The sequence below is a fragment of the Myotis lucifugus genome, unplaced genomic scaffold (assembly GCF_000147115.1).
Source record: "Myotis lucifugus unplaced genomic scaffold, Myoluc2.0 scaffold_11, whole genome shotgun sequence".
In the NCBI taxonomy this organism is placed as follows: Eukaryota; Metazoa; Chordata; class Mammalia; order Chiroptera; family Vespertilionidae; genus Myotis; species Myotis lucifugus.
Genome location: NW_005871059.1, coordinates 10,280,527 through 10,305,214, shown reverse-complemented (window position 1 = coordinate 10,305,214; position 24,688 = coordinate 10,280,527). Strand labels below are relative to the sequence as shown.

Below are 24,688 nucleotides of genomic sequence, written 5' to 3'. Positions count from 1 at the left end.
CCCGGGAGAGTAGAAAGCCCTACATAACTTCACAAGTCTCTTAAGGATTTTAATCAGAGACTCCAAAACCCTCAAACATCTGCTCCATGGCTCTCCTTTTATAGATGAGTGAACTGAGGCCCAAAGATATTAATTTCTCCAAATTTACCCAGCTACTTGGTAGCAGAACAGAAACTAGGGCTCCAGTAACCTAATTCCTGTTTTAGTGCTTTCTTACACTTTTGACCTTGATTAGACTTAACTGGTTTTTCCAGGGAGTTAATTCCTGGATAAGAATGTTAAGAAAACAAGTGAATTAAACATGAATTTCTGTACCCAGAGCATTACAACAATCTGTGAGGAATTATACTAGTCTCGGTAGAGCAGTTGCTATATTCTAATCTAGTCTACAACACTGGAGCACTCCCATCTGACATAAGTTTACCCTCATGACTTTGGATGTGATGAAAGGCATCTCTGTTGTACTATGTCTGTAAATTTGAACTCTTAGACATAGAATCATGAAGGTGAGACAAAGACTCACCTACAGCAGCAGAATTAAATCCAGGTCAAATTTTATACATGTGTGTTCATGTGCATGTGTGCACATGTATGTGCATTCACACACACACACACACACACACACACAACCACAACTAGCACTATCAGGAGATGCCCCCAATGAGACTTAACTTCAGGTATTGAGGACATAACTTACCAGGGTCGAGAAAAATCTTTATTGCCATCATTTACAAATGCTATTCTAATGGAGTGCCCTCATGGCTGATATACCACCTTTAATGTTCAGATTCTAAAGTACAGAAAAGGAAATGATTTAAATCTTGTGCACTTGTAACCCATATATGCAATGTGCCTCCTAAATCTAACTTGCCAGTTTATGATGGAACAAATTTTAGAGACCAAGGTTATCATTTTTATTTCATACTAGAGGCCCAGTGCACGAAATTCATACACTGGTAGTGTCCCTAGTGGCTGCCGTCTGCCGTCTGGGGCCTCCCTCCCTTCCCCTGGCCAGCCCTGCCCCCCTGGTCGAACTCCTGGTCAAGGCGACCATTTGTATACTATGCTTTTATTATATAGGATTTTTAGTGAATTCTCTACATTTTAAATTACTTCGATTTTTCCTAAATACTAGATTTAACTAGTTAGAGTTAGAGGGGCTAAGGAAATTTTCCTGAAATGATTTCTCTTGTAATAACCTCTTTGTCTTACTGAAAAGCAGTCTCAGTTTTGCAATGAACACGTAATACTTTTATTATCTCAAAAAAGAGAGAGCTATTTAAAAATATGTATCTATACCAGGCAAAAAGGAGGAAGAACAGCCTTAAGGGGAGGGTTGAATCTTTTTTCCATTCTAGCTAAACAATCCTCTTATTTAAGTATGCTAAGAAATGCCATATTCAGGAAGCCCCTCCCAGATCAGTATGGTCTGGGTTGAGAAATTAAGCAAAAGGCAGAATAGCTGGGTCTTTTGGGGCAGTGGTTGACAAACTGCGGCTCGTTAGCCACATACGGCTCTTTGGCCCCTTGAGTGTGGCTCTTCAACAAAATACCGACTTCTGCGCATGGACCACGAAGTTTCAATCACACTGTACGTGCACGCCCGCACATGGTATTTTGTGAAAGAGCCACACTCAAGGGGCCAAAGAGCTGCATGTGGCTCGCAAGCTGCAGTTTGCCGACCATGGTTTTGGGATCTTGCTAGAGAAAATTGGAGTAGTTAGAGGAACTAGGTAGAGGCAAAATGAGTTGACACCTTCCACACACCCTCCCTTGCTCTTCAGAGTATTTCTGAAGGACACATGGCAGAGCAACCTGTGGAAACATAATCTCATGGGAGGCTGGTACTGGAGAGAAACATCAGCCACGTGATATCTGTTCTCTTCTTATTAGCCCTGGGCATCATGTTCTATTTTCCTTCCCTTCTTCTCCTTCTCCTTCTTCTCCATTATTTTCTTCTTCTTCCTCCTCCTCCTCCTCCTCCTCCTCCTCCTCCTCCTCCTCCTCCTCCCCCTCCTTTTCCTCCTCCTCCTCCTCCTCCTCTTCTTCTTCTTCATCTTCTCCTTCTCCTTCTTCTTCATCCTCTCTCTCTCTCTCTCTCTCTCTCTCTCTCTCTCTCTCTCTCTCCCCAAGAGATTTTGCAAAATGTTCACTCCACTACATTCTACTCAGACAGAGATAAAACAATCAACCAACAGCAGAATAAAACCATAATCTTTGTTAGGTGTTGTTGAGACATAGAAGCAACAAAAGTTAACATAAACATAAATTAAAATTAAAAGATAAAACCACTGCCAGAGTATTTGGGGTGAAAAATACCTTTTTAATAGATAAATTATACTTACTTCATTTAGAAAACACACCAAACAACTTGTGTTTTTGGCATCTCTAGAAATAATTACATAAAGTTGATAAGGACCTTATTCTTTCAGTTCTTACGAGTTACTAGTGGCCCGGTGTATGAATTCGTGCACATTGAAAGGAAATTAATTAGAAGAAATATTTTAATATTGCTATTTGCCCTTTCTCTATAATAGAAGTGTCAACCAAATTCACGATTGACAATGAGAGCTCGAAATACACATGTGCAATTGGCGCCAGTGAGAGCTTTATATGTATCACTCATGCGCGAGTCAACTTAGCCTTTTATGGATATAGAATAAACTTGCTTAATTAGACCTGGTTTTGATTTAGCTAAACTTTTTCCAGCCCAGTGAAGCACCCCAACTTCTCTTTCAGGTAATTGTCAGCAATACAGCAGTAAATATCAACACGAAGCAGATTATTATTGTAGATCATGCAGGGAGAACAAAGGGTAAAATATTTAACTGCAGCAATGTTTGACTATATGCTGTGCAGTGAGAAAACCTGAAGTCATTTTCAAGGTCCACTATTTCTTACTTCTTTTCAGTTGGATCAAGTTTCTAAGCTTTCTAAATCTCCATTTTCCGGCTAATGAAAAGAAAATAGGGTTCTACTGAGTCTCCTATCTACCTACTCCAGGACTTCTGTGAGGATCAAATGAGATGAGGCATGGGACAATGCTTCACAGACATTTGGTTAAAGTGTAAAAATGTTTGCACCTGGCTATAAAGCAAGTCATGTTCCTGGGCTGAAGAAACTCCAAGGAGGCTAGTCGCTAGGGAGAGGAAGCCATGTATTGCTACATGACATCATTACCTGGTGCCCACAGTGACTGTTTCCGGGCTGGGCTGGGCTGTGGGCCACATTTTGTGCCATGGGGTCTCGGCAGCATTGGCTGTAATTTGGTGGGGTGTTGCTCCTGGGTGGTGGCGGGGCCTGTGTCCCACTTGTGGGAAGCCGAGTGTTGCTTTGTAGGCACCAGGTCTATGGTGCCATTTCTCTGTAAATGGCCAGTGCACATCACGGCAGCTCCTGCGTTGAGCGGCTGCCCCCTGGTGGTCAGTGCGTGTCATAGCGACCAGTCAGACGGTCGGACACTTAGCATATTAGCCTTTTATATATATACTAGAGGCCTGGTGCACAAAAATTTGTGCACTTGGGGGGGTGTCCCTCAGCCTGGCCTGTGCCCTCTCGCAGTCTGGGACCCCTTGGGAAATGTTCACCTGCTGACTTAGGCCCACTCCCTGGGGGATTAGGCCTAAGCTGGCAGTCAGACATCCCTCTGGCAGCTCGGGAGCCCTCGGGGGATGTCCACTTGCCAGCAGCAGGCCTAAGCTGCAGTCGGACATCCTTAGCACTGCTGAGGAGGCGGGAGAGGCTCCTGCCACCACCACTGTGCTGGCAGCCATAAGCCTGGCTTGTGGCTGAGCAGAACTCCCCCTGTGGGAGCGCACTGACCACCAGGGGACAGCTCCTGCATTGAGCGTCTGCCCCCTGGTGGTCAGTGTGTGTCATAGTGACCAGTCATTCACAGTCGTTCTGCTGTTAGGGTCAATTTGCATATTACCCTTTTATTATATAGGATATAGAGATTGTTATAATTAGTAAGGCCAGATTCTAACACAAAGGACTCTAATAAAACATTCTTTGAATATTAAAATAATTCTTCCAAAGCCTAGAGTTTTGCAAATTTCAGGCAAGTTATTATATCTGAAACTCTGCCCAAGATATATAGTGAGCACTATGTTGCTATGAAAGCTTTTTGGATGAAAAAAACCCAAAAATTTTTGGGTATTAGAATATTTGATTTACTGGATTTTGGCTCCTCTTGCTAGACATGCTGACTGAGACTTTACTATGATTATCAAATCTTAGTCCATTCTTGGAAGTTTAGCCTATGTAAGTAGTGGAAAAAGGGACCCTCCAGAATTGTTATGGTGAATATTTGGCTCTGAATTAAATGAATCTTTAAATCTCTAAGACTTCATGTAATGTTGAATTTGGCTGGATACCCTGTGGTTGTAATATGTTAAGTCTTTAAAAATACATGGGTTCTTAAATAGCGATATGCCCCCTCCCCCCCCCCCTGCAACTAGCGTTTTGTTATTATCCTCACTGTCTACTTCAAACAAATTTTATGCAGTTTACAATTCTTGTAGCATATGGTTGCTGCCTACAAGCACTTTGTGTGCCTTGGCAGACAGCCACATGTGACACTGAAGAATGATTTCCTGCATAAATAATAGAGGATCTTGCTTTCATCCATTTTTCTACTTGAGTTCAACTTTTAAGGTAGGGCTGGGTTAGATCTTTTTTTTTTCTTTCTTCTCTCCTCCTCCCCTCCCTCTCCCCTATCCTCCTCTCTACCTCTCTTCCTTCTTATTGTTTTTTGTTGAAGTCTCCCTTTACCCTAGGCAGAGTGACTTATGCTGCTTTTATTATTAGAGGTTCTTGCCAAGCAATGATAATGTAATACTCATATAGACAACCTCAGGTGTTTCTAGCTTTTGCCTTCTCCTGGATCCTCACTTATTTTTCAAGTCATTTTGAGTAGGAACCCATTTTTCCTTTGCTTTGTACTTCTGGCATTAGAGAATTCCTCAAAATAGAAACTGTGTTGGTTTGTAAGCCTCATCACTCATATTGAGACCCTGTTCTGGAAAGATAATAGCTTTTACTTAACAATAATTGAAATGAGGATTTCCTGCTGGAAAGAAGGAGCAGATGCTTTGAGATTCTAGACTGAGGCAGTGACAGCAAGAGGTGGTGAGAAAACCTCTGGAGAGAGTGGTAGGTGACAGGGAGGGAACTGAGGAGTTGGCAGGGCCAGGTGAATATTCTGTCTCAAGACCTCTGTGTCACAAGAGGCAAGGGGTGAACATGGCCTCTCTTCATAGCTTCCTGCAACCCTTTCTTTGCAGGAGGCTATAAGTAGGCTGGGTTGCAAGGCAATGGGCTAAATTGAGTAGAAGCAGCAGCTAGAAAAAGTGAGCAGTTTATAACTGCGATTTTCCCCCTTTTTGTTTATAATCTGTTGTGGTTATCTTTGTGTTTATGTATTTTACACAGACTTGCAGTCTAACCCAACTGCTGTTATGTCATTTGATCAATTGGTTGAATTTATTGACCTACCACTGGGTTACTTATTTTTGCCCAACATTACATAGCCTAAATATTTGTGTTCTGAATCTACTACTGATTCATAGAGCATTAGTCCCAAGTACAAGTAAGAGATCATTTTTTGACTAGCATCTAAATATTTTGCATGAAAGAAATTTTAAAAAGGATGAAAGAAATGTATGTAAATATATACATATAGATGATACACACATGTGTATATATGTGCATAAGTACACATATGTATAGATTCACACATATATATTGTACGCCTTTACATACATGTACATATGTATAGTATATGTACACATATGCATACGTTACAGATATCATGTTTAAATAGAACCTGGACATCCATTACTTATTATGGACTTAATTAAACTACATATGGAAATAAATAGAACATCACATTTTCAGTATTTATATATTGTAGTGGAAGTCTTTAAATACCAAATCTTACTGTTGATTAACAAATTGAGTGAAGTACCATCTTAATGGCAAATTAATATAAATTTTCTATTAGCATGTTTTGTTGCCATTTGGGAAAATTATACTATCAACCAGTGATAAATAGAAAAGCTCCAAATTGAGAACAAATAGCAAAAGGCTGAATGAGCTCTGCATAACATTTAAAAATGTTTTGATTCTAATTAAGTCTCTTCCATTAGACATCCCTAGCCCTATGCCTCTTTCAGAAGAGTCGGTTATGATGAAGATGTGAAGTCAGGAAGAACAGCCTCCGGAGGCACCATGAGCCTTAGTCTACTTCCTCCACGTTGGTGTCAGCCACTTTGGGCAGCTGGGGTCCAGCTGAGGCCCCTCCTAGCAGGCCCTCTGCTGCTGCTGCTGGCAGAGGCTGCCTACTGGGCTCACATCCAGGCGCCTCAGCTGGAACTCTCTCACCTCCTGGGGGTGGTGGAGCAGGACCATTGGCCTCCATCCCCCATAGGGAGGCCTCTACTGGGGACTGTGGGGTCTGACCAGAAGCTTCTGCCTCCAGAAGGGGCTCCTGATCAGCCAGTACTTCAGTGGGGAGACCCTGGTCTTGGGGCTCTGCTTGGGACCGCACAGGGAGATTACTGGCCTTGGGGGGAGGTTCTACCTCATTGCCTCCTTCAGTCTCAGCTTGAGAAGCTGAGGGAGGTGGGGAACTCTCTGAATGGCAGGAAGGGCTCAGAGAGGGCTGTTCTGGCTCCTTGAGGGCCATGTCACCGCCCCCTTGAAGACTGCTGAATTCTGGTTGGAATTCTTTGGACTGGTCAAGGGCCAGCTCTGAATGGTGAATAACCATAAAGGCTGCGGCCAGATTTTTCACAGCATTGTGAACACTATTGGCATTCTCAGCGTCGGCCTCTTCACCCACAGAAACCGTTGACTCGGGCTCTTCGTCGGAGGTGTGCTGACCTTGGTCATCCTTCTCAGGCATTTTTGCTTCTCTAATCTTTTTGTAGAGTTCGTTTCTCTCTTCTTGTAAAGCTCGGCAGAGATTCTCTAGTCTCCCAATTTTCATCACGAAGCACTCATATTCTTTGGCTCTTAATGCTTTCTGTGATTTGAAAATACACACACACACAAAATGTCAAAAAGCAAAATTGCCAGAATGTTCTCTGGAGATAAGCAAAACCATTTGTCTAGGAATTTGCCTACCAGGCTCTGGGGTTTGACCACAGAGTGGTGGCTGGACGGACACTTGGTCAGAGGCATCAGTTATTATTATTATTATTATTATTATTATTTGCATTGTATGCTAGGTTCTGGTAGAATTTAGGAAAGAAAGATGGCAAAGCCTCTCTCTACTTCAGTTCAGGGCCTCTAGAATTGTACATGAAATTTCTGCCTGCAAGACTTAGAGGGTGTAAGTACATGCATGTGGTAAAATGAATAAGATAGATTGGGTCTTGGCAGTCAGCAATGCCTTATCTATTCTATAGATAAACTGCTATATGCTAATCCAGCAATGGTTTGATTTATGTTGATGGATAATAAACTCATGCTTTAGAATTGGTTGTAATTTGGGATGAATTGTTAGAACAGTAATTATAACCAGAGAAACTCACCACACACTAATTCATGATGCTGGCTGCTCAAACTGTTCGATTTTCCTTCTCTCTAGAAATGTCAGTGTGTTTGTACATGAAATTATTCCTAATTATCTTACTCCCTCACCCCATCTTTGTGCTACTCTGTACCCTTTAAGATGCTTTTTTTACTTGTTTACATGGAGAGACCTTTACCTGTAAGTCCTGCCTCTCAGGTCAAAGGCCATGTATCTTTGCCTTTATAGTCTCTAAACCTCCTCAGGGCCTGACATAACATCAGTGTTTAAATGCCTGTTGGAGGAATTAAACAGTATATCTCCATATCTGTCTATAAAATAGCACGTACCCTGGGTGCTTGGGCTGGTGTCTTCTCTCAGTATGTTCAAATCAATGAATTAATTCATTCTGTGCCTGTTATATGCCAGGCACCAGGGAAATTCAAAGACAAGTAGGACACTCATCAAGCCTTTAAGGAATTCACAGCCCTGCAGGCCCGCTGCTACTTGGGGGGACAGTAGGCATGTGACTTAAGGGACACAAGGCTCTTTAGGAGTCTGGGTAGGATTCTAAATTACTTTGCTCTTATTACTCTATTATAATTTCATATATCACATCCCAGAAAAAGTCAGTCCTTTTTCAAAGGTAAGCATTAGGGTATAATGTTCTAAGTATGAATCCTTTGACTGGCCAGGGGAGAGTAAGCTAAGGGAAAAGCTCCCTCACCTCTTCAATCATGTCCAGCAGAGCCTTGTTACAGTTCTCGAACCTGCCCTTCCACGTGGCCGTGTCCTTTTCCAGCTTCTTCATTTTCTTAGTCGTCTGCAGAAATTAGAGTGTTTTAATATTCATCCTGAAAAGTTAACCTACCAAAGAAGCTATCAGTTTCATAGGCGATGTCAAGGAAAGTCCTTTTGTTCCAGCTGTTGAAGCAAATATGAGTTCTATGTGAAGGGATGAGGAGTGAGTGGGGAAGTCACCATTTATTCCTACGCCATCGAGGTCAGGGGTGGACAAACGTATTTGCACCGGAGCCAGTTCAAGAAAAAGGAAACTACTTAGGGCCATGCTGTTTTGTCACTGGCTTTTCTCTCTTTTAAAAAAAATAAAAGCCGAAACCGGTTTGGCTCAGTGGATAGAGCTTCGGCCTACGGACTGAGGGGTCCCAGGTTCGATTCCGGTCAAGGGCGTGTGCCTGGGTTGCGGGCACATCCCCGGTGGGAGATGTGCAGGAGGCAGCTGATCGATGTTTCTCTCTCATCGATGTTTCTGACTCTCTATCTCTCTCCCTTCCTCTCTGTAAAAAAATCAATAAAATATATTTAAAAAAAATAGCTCATCCTTCTCAGGCATTTTCGCTTCTCTAATCTTTTTGTAGAGTTTGTTTCTCTCTTCTTGTAAAGCTGTCCTTTTGAAGCTGAAACTGCTCGCGATCCTGATTGTAGGATCTCCTCTCTGCTTGGATGAAGTAAAAGACAAGGCACATAACGCAGGAGCAGTGACCTGGATTTACCACAGCTGGCACTTGCTGTGTGTGCCAATCTGCCCGAGTCTGGGTGCCCTCAGAGCTGAGCCCAGCCGCTGGCCACTGGCCTCAATAGAGGAGCCTCGAGTGTTTTTTGTTTGTTTTTATTTCTTAACTAAGTTAGTAGTTTATGAACTTTTTAAGGTAATTGAGTTCTTTAGGAATTTGATGAAGTCTATGGGACCACACTCAGAGAAATGCAAATATACATATCAAATGTTTTGGCTATAAATAAACTCCAGATTAAGAACTCCTCCTTTTAATCTTTAAGATTTAGATTTCTCTTTAAGATTTATTTCAATCTTAAAGCTATATAATTTTAAATTAAAACAAATTTTCATGCTTTGATTTTCATCTTAAAACTCTATAATTAAGTTTTTTTAAATGGACAGATCCCTCCAGGGGTAGAAAAAACTGTAATTATTAACAAGAGCTAGTCTACTTATGTTTGCTCACTGAATTGTGAAACTTATCTTATTTTATGAAAATATTTTGAAGAAGAGGCTTTCTACACTTAAAAATGTTTAATGCCAATGTTTTAGAAACACAATTGTGATGCTGATTTTGTTTTGGGAAAACACTGAATTAAATAAGATTTAAGTGTTATATCCCACAATAATATGAGCACCTTTTATTTGTAAAAAAATTTTTTTAAGTTGAAAGCCCTCTTAAAATATGTTAATTTATTTGAACTTCATATTCTTATGAAGGAAGCAAGGGGGACATTGCCTTGAATTGTATTAAAAATAAAACTGAGGGAAGTTGAGTGAATTGTCCAATGCTACTTGAGGTGTAAGAACACACCAGAATTTCAATTCATCATCTCATTCAAATACTCTGTCAGTTACATCATACTACATATCTTCTCTTTTAGGAAGGATCCTATGAAATGGCATTTTCTGCTTTAAAATTCTACTCTTGCATATTTATATGAAAGCTTTTTAAAAAATATATTTTTATTGATTTTAGAAAGAGGAAGGGAGAGCGATATAAGGTATAAATATCAAAACATGGATGAGAAACATCATCAATCGGCTGCCTCCTGCACGCCCTTTACTGGGATCAAACCCACAACTCAGGTGTGTGCCCTGACCGGGAATCGAACTGGTGATCTCTTGGTTCCTGGGTCAATGTTCAACCACTGAGCACATCAGCTGGCTGAAAGCTTTATTTAAAAATTTTTTAGATCATATATATATATATATATATATATATAATTTCAGTATGAACAACATAATGTTAAACTGCTAAACTGCTAGCTCTTTTCTTCTTCTTTTTTTTTAAAGCCATCCATGGAGTAGAAAAAAAAATCTTCCTCAGAATGAAAATGTGTCCTAGTGTTTTGGAGCTCTTTTTAAGATTAATACACTAGATATTTACCAATGAAAAAATACAACCCAAATCTCATTGGCACCTATAAATGTTTCATTACTTCATGAAACGCACTGGAATATCTTAGCAAGAGAAAAATGAACCCAAAGGAGAATTGCCCGTCAAAATAGAAAATGTCAATATTTTGTGTGGGGTAAGCTGTACTCACTTTATCCATTTCCTGTTTGAAAGTGGCAAACACCTCATTGCTTTTTGTCAGTGTGCTCTGGAACTCTTCAAACCGCCCAGAGTAGAGGGTGAGCTGTAAATGGGAGAGAGAGGATCTATTTTAGGGCTCCTTTCTGAATGCTTCCAGAACAAAACATGTCATTGTTCATTATTTGTTAAGATAAATGATTTAAGGGAATTCTAATGCAGTGTTAGTAATAAGCTCAGTTCTTTTATTTACTACGAGATCAACCGAGGTCAGTGACTATGATTAAATACATCTTTAAAGAAAAATGAAATAATAAAATATGTCATTACCACTTCATTGTATCATAAATTTTTACCAACAAACATTTATTGAGCTCTGAACATTTGCATGGATTGTATATACAAAAGTATTTGACATGTGGCTCCCACTTTTGAGGGACCTGTAATCCTGATGGAAAGACAATCCCGAAGACAATCTGACTAGTGTTCAGTGAAAATACAGTGCCAATGTAGAGGAGCAGCCATGTTTCTGTGGGGGAGGTGAGCCTTGAACTGGGTCTTGGAGGAAGTGAGAATGTAGACAAATGAAAAAAAGTGATAAAGGAAATGTGGGCTGGACATGGACTATGGCTGCTGCCATGATGCAGGTTGTGCCACTGTAAGCAATTTCCATTGTAGACATTGTGGTTTTGTGTATTTATGAATATAGTGTTCTAGCCAATAGCTGTTAAATGTCTCTTCTCATCAAAATCAGTTTCTTATATCAGTTTTCTACAGATGGAAATAATGAGTCTTGAGGAAGGAATGCCTTTTTCTGATTTGCACAGAACAACATTGTATGGGTTAGCATTGGCAAGTGTGCAGCTCACCACGGGAGTATAGGGAGAAGCCTTTGTGTCTCCACATCCTTAATTCCAAAGCTTGCCTTTGGGTGGGAATAGAGCAGAACAGGAAAGGAAGGTGTGTAAATACTTGATGGTTAGTGACAGTAATACAATAATAAAGTTTTGTGTTTGAAAATAATTTTAGGATAGCATATTTTGGGTGATTGATTTAATATGGCTGATTTAAGTGACAAAAGTCGGCATTTTAAAATGAGTCTTTGGTAGGTACCCTTGAGTGCCTGGAACAGCCCCAAGTCCTCAAATGGGCACAGAAATGTCTTTTGTATAAAGAAGCAAGCTTACAACACCCAGCAACAAATAAGAACCCGAGACTACCGTTGGTTGGTAGACTGGGATGGTTGGATTATTGGGCAGATGGCAGGCACCAACTTAACCAGCTGGTGATACTTGTGATATTTTCCTTTCAAAAGCAGAGAAGAGCTGACCAATTGAAAGCCAGTAGAATGTAGAGTTCTTAGTCTTGGAGGTGGGAGTGAGAGGGAGCGTGTGGGAATTAACCCTAGAACTCATAAAATATGCTTATCTAGAATAGTTCATTCTCAAATGATTCAGAACAGCAGAGTTCTTATTGCAGTAAAGATCAACAAAATGATAACATAAAACCTTTTCATTGGATATAATATTTCCAACTGAAGGGCTTGTATGCATGCATATGAGCATAACCAATGGACATAAGACACTGGGGGGTAGGGGAAGCCGGGGTATTGTCAAGGGCGGGGGGAAAAAAAGGACACATATGTAATACCCTTTGTAATGCTTTAAGCAATAAAAAAAAAAAAAAAAAAAAAAAAAAAAGAAAAGCCAGACAACAGCTGACCATCATTTGAAATCATTCATTAGCACTGTGAATATGTGACAGAGTTTGGGGCAGCTCTAGTGGTCTAAAATTTGATTCCATGCATACAGATTAGGGAAGATTGGGTAAAGGGGCATTGGGGAATTCATGGCCAGGGAAGTTTTGTGTGCGCGTGCGCGCGCGCACACACACACACACACACACATACACACACAATGTATAAGACAATAATTTTATTGCCTGCAATGCATTCTCAAAACAGATTTAATTCTGTTTTATTTTTTTTCGAAGTCCTGGCAGGGATCCAATGAATTTATTTTCAGGGCCCATGAATAGGTCAAGCCTCTCAATTTGAGAGGCTCTATCCTAGTGTAAGTTCCTGTGGGGCTGGCTACTAATATTGCACATGATCTGGTAGCCTCTGGTGGGAGTAACTACCCCTAACTGATCCTCTTCACCCTCTATCACAAAATCCATTTATTTGCCTTCTTGGCCAAGCATTCCTATTAACTTTTTTCTTGCTTCCTCTCTTTTTCAACTTTTCAGTAATTCCAGCAGAATTACATGGATGTCTCAGATCCTATGGTCTCCCAAGCCCTCTTGCAGCCCTTTAGTTGCAGGTTGCAGACTGGAGAGGGCAGGAATGATCGCATGCATGGTCCATCTCATAGAGGCAACCTTGACACTTCTAGTAGGAGTAACCACATCCACCCCTTTATTTAGGCATAATGTTATTTTTATTGTATCAGTTGAGCTGATTGAAATGACAGACATATCCAGAGTGCCAGGAAATAATGTCTTGCTCCATTACCACCTTTTCTGGCCTTTTTCTAATGATTTTTTTTCAACATTTCCCTTTTATTTTTTATTTATTTTTTAAATATATTTTTATTGATTTTCCACAGAGAGGAAGGGAGAGAGATAGAGAGTTAGAAACATCGATGAGAGAGAAACATCGACCAGCTGCCTCCTGCACATCTCCCACTGGGGATGTGCCCGCAACCCAGGCACATGCCCTTGACCGGAATCGAACCTGGGACCTTTCAGTCCGCAGGCCGACACTCTATCCACTGAGCCAAACCGGTTTCGGCCAACATTTCCCTTTTAAACAATTTTAAATTTTGGTAAAATATACATATCATAAACTTGACCACTTAACCATTTTTAAGTGTATAGTTCAGTAGTGTTAAGTATATTCATATCATTGTGCAACCAGTCTCCAGAATGTTTTCATCTTGCAAAACGGAAACTCTATACCCATTAAACAACAACTCCCCATTTTCCCCTTTGGGTGACTGTTCTTAATATTCTGCTTTTCTTTGTATTTGACCCTATTGCCATATGTGGCAAAACCTGTGTGAGGTATACCTTTCTCAGGTAACCAACTCTAACCCTCCACTTATACCACCTAAAGATGTATACTTCCTGTTTACTATATGGATATTTGTTTGGTCGTATTTTTCCTCTCACTACCAAACATGGTGCACGTTTGTTTTGATGTGTCATACTCCTGCACTCACTTTGGTATTTCAGAGAAGTGTCGAAGGAACATCCCGAGGTCATCCACAGTACCTCTCTCTCCTGCCAGAGGCAGAAATAGAAACAAACTGTTCTCGGGTTAGTAAACAATAATTGTCTCAACATTTCTATTTTAAACGGGCTGACACACACATTCTTTTAACCGAGCGCCAAATTTAATTACAGTCATTCAAAACATATAGGGAACAGAACTGTGCTCAGGGATTTTCTTAGCAAACTTTTGAGATTTGATTTGGGAATAAAGCCAAATATAATAGTAGTTGCAGAGGACTTTTCTCCCATCGTATGTTGATAAGGTGAGGATTTTGGGGTTGAAGGATGACGATTACCCATCTCTAACAGTTTACTCGCTGATCTTTCCCCTCGGGCAGTATTTCGTGTCTGCGTTGCCAGGGGTTGCTGACTTTCCACATCTACTACCATCTTCACCCTGATCGATCCAGTGAACACTCTATTTGTAGTGATGATTGCATCCCATTGATCATCTCTGACATTTAGTCTATTGCCTTGGTTTGTATAATTGCAAGCCAGACATCTCTTCCCTAAGTGAGAATCATGCCCCAAACTGGCAAGCTGTTTGACTGAAAAGTGACTTCCGTCAAGGAAAACACAATCCGTCTTGACATTTCCCTTGCTCAGATGGAAGAAATGAGAACGGAGGCCTCCCTTTCCTGTCATCCACCCATTTAAAGACATTGTAAACCAAAGGCAGTGTTTGAGTGCTGTGCGAAATAATCTGTGATAGACTTTGCTTTTCAAGGTTTAGAAGTTTTACAAGTATAATATTGATACTTGTCAAGAGGAACTTGTCTAAACATGATTACACACAGGGATTCAGGGCCTCTATATTCTTCTTGACGATTAAATAGTTATTGGAGTTTTGAAAGTGCCTTGAAGACAAAAGACACAGACAAAGGTGGGTCCTTGTAGAGAGAGCCACGTGCCATGGAAAATGGGGCAAAAGAGGAGAAGGCAGGGTTAACTCAGTTTATGGCTACACTTCTTCAGCTCTGGATGTTCTTTACATTCATGAACTAGAGCTGAACAGGTTCTTGGTATCATATTTCCAGTGGTTCTTAAACTTTTGTGCAAATAAAGACTCCCTTAGACTCATATATCACTATGTGGTCCTCACCTATGAAATAGTACTGATATTAGCTCATATACTAATTGTTATTAACATTATTGTTATAACTAGAGTGTAAATTTAATTAGGGAGGGATTTTTGTCTCCCACTGATTATATCTCCAAAACCTACAAGCATGCCTAGCACTTAGTAGGTGCTCAATAAATATAAGTTGAATTAATTATGTTTATTATGATCTAGGCACTGAGCTAAGTGCTTTGCATGCACAATATGAAAACAAACTTCATATACTACATATTCATGAACTAATTTTTCTTTTAAACATTTAATCAAATATATGAATAATTGCCATCCATAGCCATAGGTGCATGATTGAGAACTGATATAATGTCAAAAACAACTACATTTTGGATAGCAGCTGCTGCCTTGTGTGCTGTTATGTTTTGGAAATATTGAAAACTATTGGGCCTCCCAGAGGACTCCAGCTTGGGATCATTAATCCATTACATCATCCTATTTTACAGACAAGGACATTTAGGTCTAGGGAGGCTTAGGTGCATTGCACAGGGTCACCTAGCTTTTCAGCAGAAGAACCAGGACTCTGACCCTGGTCCCTGGACTCAGGTCAGTATTGAGGGATGAACGAGAAACATTGGCAAGTCTAGAACTCCAGATAGATGCTTTTTCAAGTTTTAGGGGGATATAGGTGGAAAATTAGGGCACACCTTTATTTTTTATTTTATAGGTCATGTCATCTGAGTGAATCACTCTTTAGCCCAGAATCATATGATATTAATATACTCTTCTCAAGTTCTCTTTATTTAGCAAAGAGGAATAGAGATTGCTTGTAACATGATGTGAGTAGTTGCAAGTATTGCTGCAAGGCTCTGTGTTGAATAGGGAAGAGATAGGGCCAGAAGCCCTGGCTTGATTCTCTCATGCCATCAGTTGGTGAGGTCACATCTCCACCCCCTGCCTGGCTCTGGTTAGAGTGCCACCTCTGCCTGTCATCGACCCCACACAGTGATGTGATGGGCCTTGTGACTGCCTGAAGGATGATCTGGAGTTTATGACTCGAGACTTTAGTCTTTTAACTCCCAGTTCCTTCATTCTATTAATCGTCAAAAACTTTATGGCTCTAATGTTGATGTAATTAGTATTTTTAAACTATTTTGATATATTACTGGGGGAAAACAATTCATTTTGCATTCAGTACACACATTGGAAAAGTGTGCTTTAGGAAGGTTAGCTTTCCAAATGTTATCTGTGCTTTTGTCTATGTGTGGAGAGTGGCTACAGCGTTCGGACAGGATCAAGCCTCGGACTGACTTGTGGCAAAGCCACATACAAGTCCCAGCTTGGAGGGCAAAGCCCTCCCAGCACAATTATAGCCAAAGGCTATGGTTGTAAGCTTGACCTTATAGTCCCACCCTGCAGTCCTAGGTAGCTAAGGGATGTGGGCTGAGGGCGGGGAGGGGGGGAGGGGTAAACAGCAAGTGCTGCCAAAACAAGGCTTGATAGAGTTCAGAGAATGGCAATAATAGGAAAGAAGCAGATTTGAAATTCACAGGAACATTGTAAACATCTTGCCCTTGTTTTGCTTTGTGACTTGACTATAAAATAAAGCTTCGGCTCACAGGCGTGTCACTGTTTCCTTTTCCAGGCACAGTGATCCACATGGTCCCAACTGTATTCTCTTGTCTGTTTATTTTAATCCTTCACCGCCCCTCCTCAGGTTCACCCCTGGCCATGCTGGATGTGGTTCATCTATGTAGTGGTATAATTTGTGATTTTAACTTGCTTGTTTTTCTTATTTGCCTTTTCTTTTATAACGAACAAGTATTCAGCAGTTAGTGCATAAACATGGACAAGTGAATTGCTCACATCTTTATGCTGTCCAGTTTGGAAGTCTTCTGATTTCAGCACCTTGTGTGAATTTGTTCTATGTGATTTCACAGTTCCTGTAGGACCCTGGGCATTCCTCCCAGCAGGGGAGCCAGAGCCCCTGTGTGGGCCAGGACAGAATGGCTCTCCTGGAACCTGGGAAGGTTTGCCAGGAGGGACAGAGGCCCCAAGGCCCAGGAATGATGGACAGGTCTTGCTTTCCCCCAGAGTCAGATGCTGCATGAGGCTTTATTTTTTATTCTGAAATATGAATTCCCTTAATCTAGTCAAAACACACATATGACATCATAAAGCCAAATGAAAACAGTTCCTGACTTGTCTGCCATTTAGTCATTTGCCACTGACAGAGCCAACCTGTGAGAGCACAAAAGCTTGGGTGCTCATTCTAATTTCCCTTTATTATGAACTAGAGGCCCTGTGCATGAAATTCATGCATGGGAGGGGGGTTGTCCCTCAGCCCGGCCTGCACCCTCTTGCAATCCAGGACCACTCGGGTAGGGTCCCTAGGCCTCAGCGGCAATCAGGGCCTATCAGGCTTTCCTTCCCCCAGCTGCTGGCAGTTGGCCCCGCCCCCGCTGCTGCCACTGCTTGCCATCTGTGCAGCTCTGCCCCCTCCTCCCCCTCCACTGGTCACCTACCTCTGCGGGCGACAGGTGTGGGGTGTGATTGCTTGGCTGGCCTGGGCCTCCCTCTCTGGGGCGATCAATCACAGGGCCCCTAGATTGATTGCCCCGCAGAGGGAGGCCCCGCCCACCTGGCTGGGGCTCCACGATCGATCTCTGCGCAGAGGGTGGCCTGGGCCTCCCTCTTTGGGGTGATTGCGGAGCACCCCCTCCCCCTGATCGATCGCCCCACCAGCCAGTGGCCTGGGCCTTCCTCTGCGGTGCGATCGTGGGGCGATGGCGGGGTCCCCCCAACCGATTGCATTGCACCGCCTTGGCTGGCCTGGCGCCAGTGCGTGTCATAGCGTGGTCATCCGGAAGGTTGTCCAGACAGTGGTTCTGCTGTTTGGTCATTCGGTCAATTTGCATATTATGCTTTTATTATTACAGATAATATCAAGCAAGCAAGGACATTTTCAGTATTGACAGTATAGATGGTGCATCTGAACAGTTTACATTTTATTCTTACCTTAATAGGGTGATGTGGGGAGAGAGAGAGAGAGGACATATGTATGAACAGGTAGGTGGGAACCTGGACACCAGCTTATTCTCATTGACCATTTTGGTGCCCTTTTTTGCATCGATGTTGTTGGTGCAGAGCTTTTGTTTTTCTTAATAGACATGAAGTTATTCTTTATCTTCAACTCCTGGCCCCCTCTCCCTGCCACAAGTGAGCCCTCTGCAGACCACCTTTGGTTCATAGCCTCTGACTTGGGGACAGAAGGAGGGCACACCCCATGCATGTTTCCCCTCACTTCACCTGAGCCTGCAGGACTGTCTCTTGTTCCTTCAGCACTTTGGCTTGAAGTTTCCACTCTGCTGCCTGGTTCAGCAACTGTGAGAAGAGAGAATGCAGGAAAAAACGGTCAGATTGTCTTTTAAATTATCATTTGGTTGTAATATGAGTATAAGACATAATAACTTGCTAATTCACCCACTCAAGTAATTTTGGGGGAACTTTGTAGAGACTCTAAGAAATATAAGAAAACAACTAGTCTCAATGGTTGGATTCTCAACTAAAAAGTAGTGGTTTTATTTGGGGGGAAAAGGGGAAATCATTTTTAAGTCAAGCATGAATTACACAAAATTTGACCTCCCACCAAATTCTGGAACCTTCTCTAGCAATCCTGCCCACCCATTATTTGTCCTCTGCTTGAACATCTCCAGAACATCCCCACCTGGGGCACTTTTGTGAACAACTGTTTCTTTATATTAAACCCAAAGTTTGTCTCCTAACTAACCAGTGTTCTCCACCAGAGCAGGTATTAGAATCACTCAGGGAGCATGTCTAAATTCTGATTCCTCTCAGAGAACATGAATAAGGAAATTTAGGATGTGTGATTGGAATCCATACTTAGAGCAAATACCCAAAGTGGTTTGGATGTTGGTGGTCCATAGATTACATTTTGAAAAACACTGGGTTAGATATTGACCTATTGCCCCAAATCCTGTGTTAGGTTTAGAAAATAAGTCCTGTATAAGTTTACAAAATAAGGTCCCTCTTCCATAAGGTAGCCTTTAAAATACAATCAAGGCTCTCATAGGAAACAGGATCAGAACTCTGAGCTGTGGGGTTAAATTGAAGAACTTGTTTTAGGCATAAAAATGACACAGACATGTTATTTTTTACTTAAGAGATATGTTCACTTATTTATCCATTTTGATGTAGGGCTCTGGTCTTTTTTTGGGGGTATGGGCCTTCATAATGGAACCTAGCAAGGTTTATTTTGTTTTACAAAAATAATATCCATGATGTGCCATATAAGATTTAAAATTTTTTCTTTTTTAAACAAAGGTGCTGGAGTGCTAGATTGACAGATACTTGTGAACCAGCTTGATTTTTTTTATTCTGTAGAGTTTTACAACATTCTCCCTGTCTTTTATAGCTACTAACATCTGATTTGACAGGTGTTTCTTGCTGTTTGCTTATATCTAGTCTTTCAAAAGAAGCATTATTCATAATTTTCATGGAAACAACTTTCTTTTCATACTCCTATTTCTTCAGTTAATGTGTGATTCTGTTGATTTACAGAATAGAAACACAAGGATAACTGGACAGAAAAGGTTTGGGAGCAAAGAGCTGATTCTTGGTCAATTCCATCTTACTTATTGGGGGCAACCATGTGTAGACAATCCAGATTGGCTTACTAGCCACAGGACTCAACATGTTGTGGGCATCTGTCAGCAGTGCATTTACAGAGAGGATGGTGAACATCATGAGTTAATCTGGTTAGTTAGGCAGGTGGCTGTCAGTTAAGAAGATTCTCATGTATTTGAAGAAAGGCTGATTTAAATTTTCTTCTTTGTATTTGTCTCTATTGTAAAAAAGTGTCCACGAGGTCCATGTATTACATTTGTAATCAGAACAACAACAACAACAACAAACCAATGAAACCATTTTTTAAACCTTGAAGATATCTTTTTTCTTATCTTAGTTTGTCTTTTTTCTCGTGGCTCGATCTCTCCATTTGTAAGATGGGTTTTATATATTCCTCTATACCTCCCAGCGTGCAGTGAAGATGGATTATTATAGAAGTGAAGTAATTTGAGTGCTCTGGGGCAGCTGTGAGGTGGAAGACCCCTCTGGCCATCTGAGCGGCATGGTGGCCGTGTACATGGCCCCTGCTTTCTAAGTGGGTTAAGGAGCCCTGTTGTTCTGGGTGGTCCCTGGCAGAGGGGAGGCAGGTGGCTGCCATTTCTACCTGGAGTGAAGGAACCTCCCAGCTTTGAAGTGATTTTATTACTTTCAGAGAAAAGTATCAGAGCTAGAAACGGGGTCAGTGGCCGGCCAGCTTTGAAGAACCGAGGCAGGCTACTTTTCTTTGCCTCAAAACCTGCTATGTTTTACTAAACTGGGGTAGGAAAATAGATAGCCTGGGAGTTTCTTGCTAAGGCTGGGCCAGTCACCCCACGTCCGCCCCCCAATCTCCTTCACTGAACCTTTGCCTAGATGTTCCTCTGTCATGTCTCATATATTATAGACCACAGGTACTGATCTTCTAGGAAGCATATTTTACCTACTGGAGTAATTATGACAACAGTAGAGTATCTGTTTTCTTAAATGTATTTCTTTCTTTGAGAGCTAGATTGTAGATGGATTAATAAATTAATCTTTTTTATTAAGAGCACATGGACTTCTGATTTGAAATTATTCAGTGACCACTAGGTTATGTACTCGAAAATTTGTCCTTTTGTTGCTACATTTGAAAACCAAAGTTATTTTTAAATTACTATTCTAACAAATTGAAGTGATTCTGATCTGATTTTCAGTAAAGGCAAAGCTCGTGATCAATTATTAAATGGCCAAATTCCAATGGTTGGCCCATTGACTATGTCTTAAATCTCTCCCCAGCAATAGACACACACTTCAACTTTTGCCTCTGAAACATGCCCCTGAGTGTGATGTACTATCACAGAGTTGGGCTTGGGGGCAGATACACTTTGGTGTACTATACATCTTGGTCCCTTAGCAGCGTGTGACCTTAATTATAAAACTGTGTATCTTCTTTGAGCCTCTCATCTGTAGAATGGCCCTACAGCTGTCCTGGAGTATTTGGGGTTAATGAGATGTCAATAAAAGCCACCACTTGGTTTCTTAAGCCAGAAACTCAGTAGCCAAGTTTGACTCCTTTTCTCACTATTACCTTCAGATTACTGCATTGCCTGCTGGCTTTGCATTGAAAACGTAACTTTTATCCATGTCCAGCTCTCCTTCACCACTGCCCCCCTCCCTAATTCACCATCATAGCTCAGCCCGATTGCTGCAGTAGCCTCCTAACTGTCTTCTTGCTTTCTGGTCCCTCTTTAGTTCATTTTCCACCCAGGAGCCAAATTCATCTTTTACAAATGCCAAGCAGATCATGCCACTTCCTTTGCTAAAGCTACCCAGTCCTTTCTCAGTCCTTTCTCATTATTTTTAGAATAAAATCCAAACTACTTTCCAGGCCTACTTGGTGCCTGCTTCCCCCTCCAACTTCATTTTGAAACTTTCTCCCACGGGGTCAACATGTTCTTGCTACCTTAACCTTTTCCTATTTCTAGAGGATGCCAAGCTGGTTCCAGCATCAGGGCCTTTGTCACTGCTACAGACATTGCTATTGGAGACATCCTTCTCATCAGGTAGGGCTCAGCTCAAGCCACCTCCCCTGTGGGAGGCCTTCCTGGTCACCTGGTCTAAAGTAGGTCCCCTCCTTCTGCCCCTTCTCAGTTCCTCCTTATTTCCCTAGTAGCACTTATTATTATCTGAAATTACCCTTCCTTGTGTGTTTGCTTGTTAATTGCTTTTCTCTTTCCCGTTAGACTCTAGTCTCCAAGGGTCATGACCTTCTCCATCTTGTTCACCACTGTACCCCAGGACCCAGGATGGTGCATGGCATATGACAGGCACTGGGAAAAGATTTGTTGAATGGATGCATGACTGTTTTATGTAGAAAGTTGTTTAGGTACAGTGCCTCCTACCGGGCTGGCCAATTTAGTCTCCAGGGGAGCTCAGGCTCTTTCTCTATCAGTCTATGGCTCTGAGACCATTCTCAAAAACAACTTTCTCAGGGTCCTCTGACCCCGAGGCAGACCAGACAAGCACACTGACTCAGATGATAAGTACATATTCCTTTTCGCGTTTGTGTCGCTCCTCTGCTTCCTTCATCATTTCTTGCGCCTGCTCCAGTTTCGCATCCACCAGCTTCTGCTGCAGTTCTCTGTGTTTAAATATTTTGTCCAGATGCTAAGGAAAAAAACAAAGTGCACATATCAAGCTTGACTTGTTATTGGTGCTGAAAAATATAAAATAAAAAGTAATATTCATATAAACACACATTCTCCAGGTTTTAAGATTTTTAAAAAGAGGGGAATAAATACATCAGCATCACTTATGGCTTTGCAGAAGACCATAAATTGGTGAAGTCCCCTGCATTTTGCATTCACAAATGTGGTGGCAAAAGGTGGAGGTGCTAGAATTCAGCAATTGTATCTCCAAAAGGCCCCCACATTATTTTTCTAGAATTGGTAACTATTGATATGATGCTGGTAATAGGCCAGGCAGCACAGACTGTGATGTATATCATAACAGCACTATCACTTGGTATTTTGGCACTTTCTATGAATATAAAACTAATTTTAAGCACAACATTAATATAGTTTATCATGGTGAACTCTCCTCCACATCCTCACAGTTCTTGCTTCAAGGATTGTAAGGAAGTTCTGGGGTACCAGCATGTGGCCCTGGATCAGGGACTAAGGCAGGAGCCCCCTGACTTCAAGTCTGTTGCTCTGGTGGGCAAGACAAGGCCAAGGGCCTTGCGTTGATAGGCAAATGTGCAACTGTGTGCCTCCGTACCTTTTGACCTCTCTGCTAGCTTGGTCAGGAGAGGCTTCCAACTCTACCCCAGTGTGGAGAGTTTCTTGCTCATTAGGAGGTCCCATTGGCAAGAGGACATATGGAATTCTATCCTTTGGCCTTACTTAGAACCAGTCCCAGAAATTGACAACCAGTCTACCAGGCCATTCCCATTTGAGATCTTCCTGAAGAGTATGGCTATTTTCTTTTTAGCTCCTTCCTTTCTGCTTTCACCTGGTCCTCCACTCTGGAGCAGTGTTGATCTTCCTGACAAGATGAAATAGTCGCTTGGCATTTTGGCTTATTATGAGGAGTTTCTTGATTTACCTAAGTGGTACTCCCACATGCCTTTGGCTCAGTTGTTTCCTTAGCATGTTGCCAACAGAACCACTTTGACTAAGTTAAAATGAGGAAAGTTTAAAATGAGGAAAGAAATATGATCAATCAAAATCCTGATGGGACTTTAGGAGTCTTAAAAACATATTAATTAATAAAATATAATTTTGGAATAATTAAGGATCCCCATAGTCCCCTTAAGGTGAACTATTAAAGCAGACCTCCTTTTGTGACTGTGGGTGATTTAATCTCATAGCCTCTGCTTCCCATCTGTAAAATGTAGATAATATATTATTATCTAGTGCATAAGATTGTTGAGACAATTAAGTGACATTGTATGTATAGTTCTTAGCACATGACCAAAACTAAAGTCTGAATCAATAATACCATGATGGTTATAATGATTACATTATTAATACTGGTATTGGTTTGTGGGGTATTTAGAATACAGATCCTTAATGACATGGCGATTCTTAAGAGGGAGTGTGTGCAGCATTTCTTGGCTCTGTAGAGGGCATTTTAAAAAGGCTGAGGATAACTGTGCTCACAGCCTATCACTTTCTATTTATTGCCTTTGCTTCACAGTGATTCCAGTTTTGAAGAAATTCCATATGACTTTCAGCCAGGTATTGCGCAATACCATCTGTTTTTATTTGGCTAGTAGAAGAAATCCAATCCTAACTATTAATCAACTGAGAAGGCTGGTCATAACTTTCTTATTAACCACGTTCCCTACCTTCACAACCCAGGTCGGGATCTGTATCCAGTGCTTCTATGTTGTTTGATGTGGTTCTTACCTCCTCCCTGAGCTCATACTGATCAATGATGCTTTTCAGTTTCTCTGCGAGCTCCGTGTTCTCCTGACACAGCTTCATGTTCCGCTCGCTCTGCTGCTCAATCTGGGCCTGGATGTCTGTCAGGGTACTCTGGAAATGATTCGTGATCTCCTTTCTCTTCTCTTCCTCCTCCCGTGCCCGCTGAAGGGTTTCCTCCTGTGGATGAAAATCTTCCATTATACTGGTTTACATGCACCCTCCGTCATAGGGTTCAAGGTCAATGAAAGGAGATTCATGTGCAGGGGAAGCAGGATGGTTCTTCTCAGTTCTCTAGAGCCATGTTGCTCAGCCCCAAAATAAATGTATGAGCAAAGGTTTCAGTTGTGAATACACGGTCACTGAGAGCAGGTGCAGTGAGAGCCCTGACTTTGATAGCTGGTGATGAATAGGCTTGTTTTAAAGATGACGGGTGTCCTGCGGAGTGAATGAACTGCAACAATTTCTAACAAGCATACAGTCACCTGGTTTTGATCTCTTGGTTGTGGCCTGGGAATAAAAGGCCACTTGGTTTTATTGATAGGTGAGACAGATCATATATATGTGCCTTTGGTTGGTACAGCAAGAACAATAGATCTTATATTCCTCTATACAAATTATGGGATGTGAACCACATACTTGCATGACCCAAGTTTTGTAAATATAAAGTGAACACAATGTATACTTTTCCTTGGTAAGAAAGGGTTTCATCAGAAAGCTTGAAAGGAACTAAGATAGCTAG

The 24,688-nt window shown here is 41.5% G+C and overlaps 1 protein-coding gene across 1 annotated transcript in view; it reads right to left on the bottom strand.

Annotated features, from left to right (window-relative positions):
* Positions 1–5,891: 5,891 nt before the first annotated feature.
* The window catches only part of TXLNB (taxilin beta), a 39,315-nt gene continuing 20,518 nt past the window's right edge, over positions 5,892–24,688 (bottom strand). The window contains exons 5-10 of the mRNA XM_006084409.3: positions 23,932–24,126; positions 22,067–22,186; positions 18,224–18,298; positions 10,583–10,675; positions 8,244–8,339; positions 5,892–7,027 (exon numbers count right to left, since the gene is read on the bottom strand). Of these exons, the coding sequence (XP_006084471.1) occupies positions 6,239–7,027; positions 8,244–8,339; positions 10,583–10,675; positions 18,224–18,298; positions 22,067–22,186; positions 23,932–24,126 (1,368 nt within the window). The 3' untranslated portion in view covers positions 5,892–6,238. The remainder of the gene's footprint in view (positions 7,028–8,243; positions 8,340–10,582; positions 10,676–18,223; positions 18,299–22,066; positions 22,187–23,931; positions 24,127–24,688) is intronic.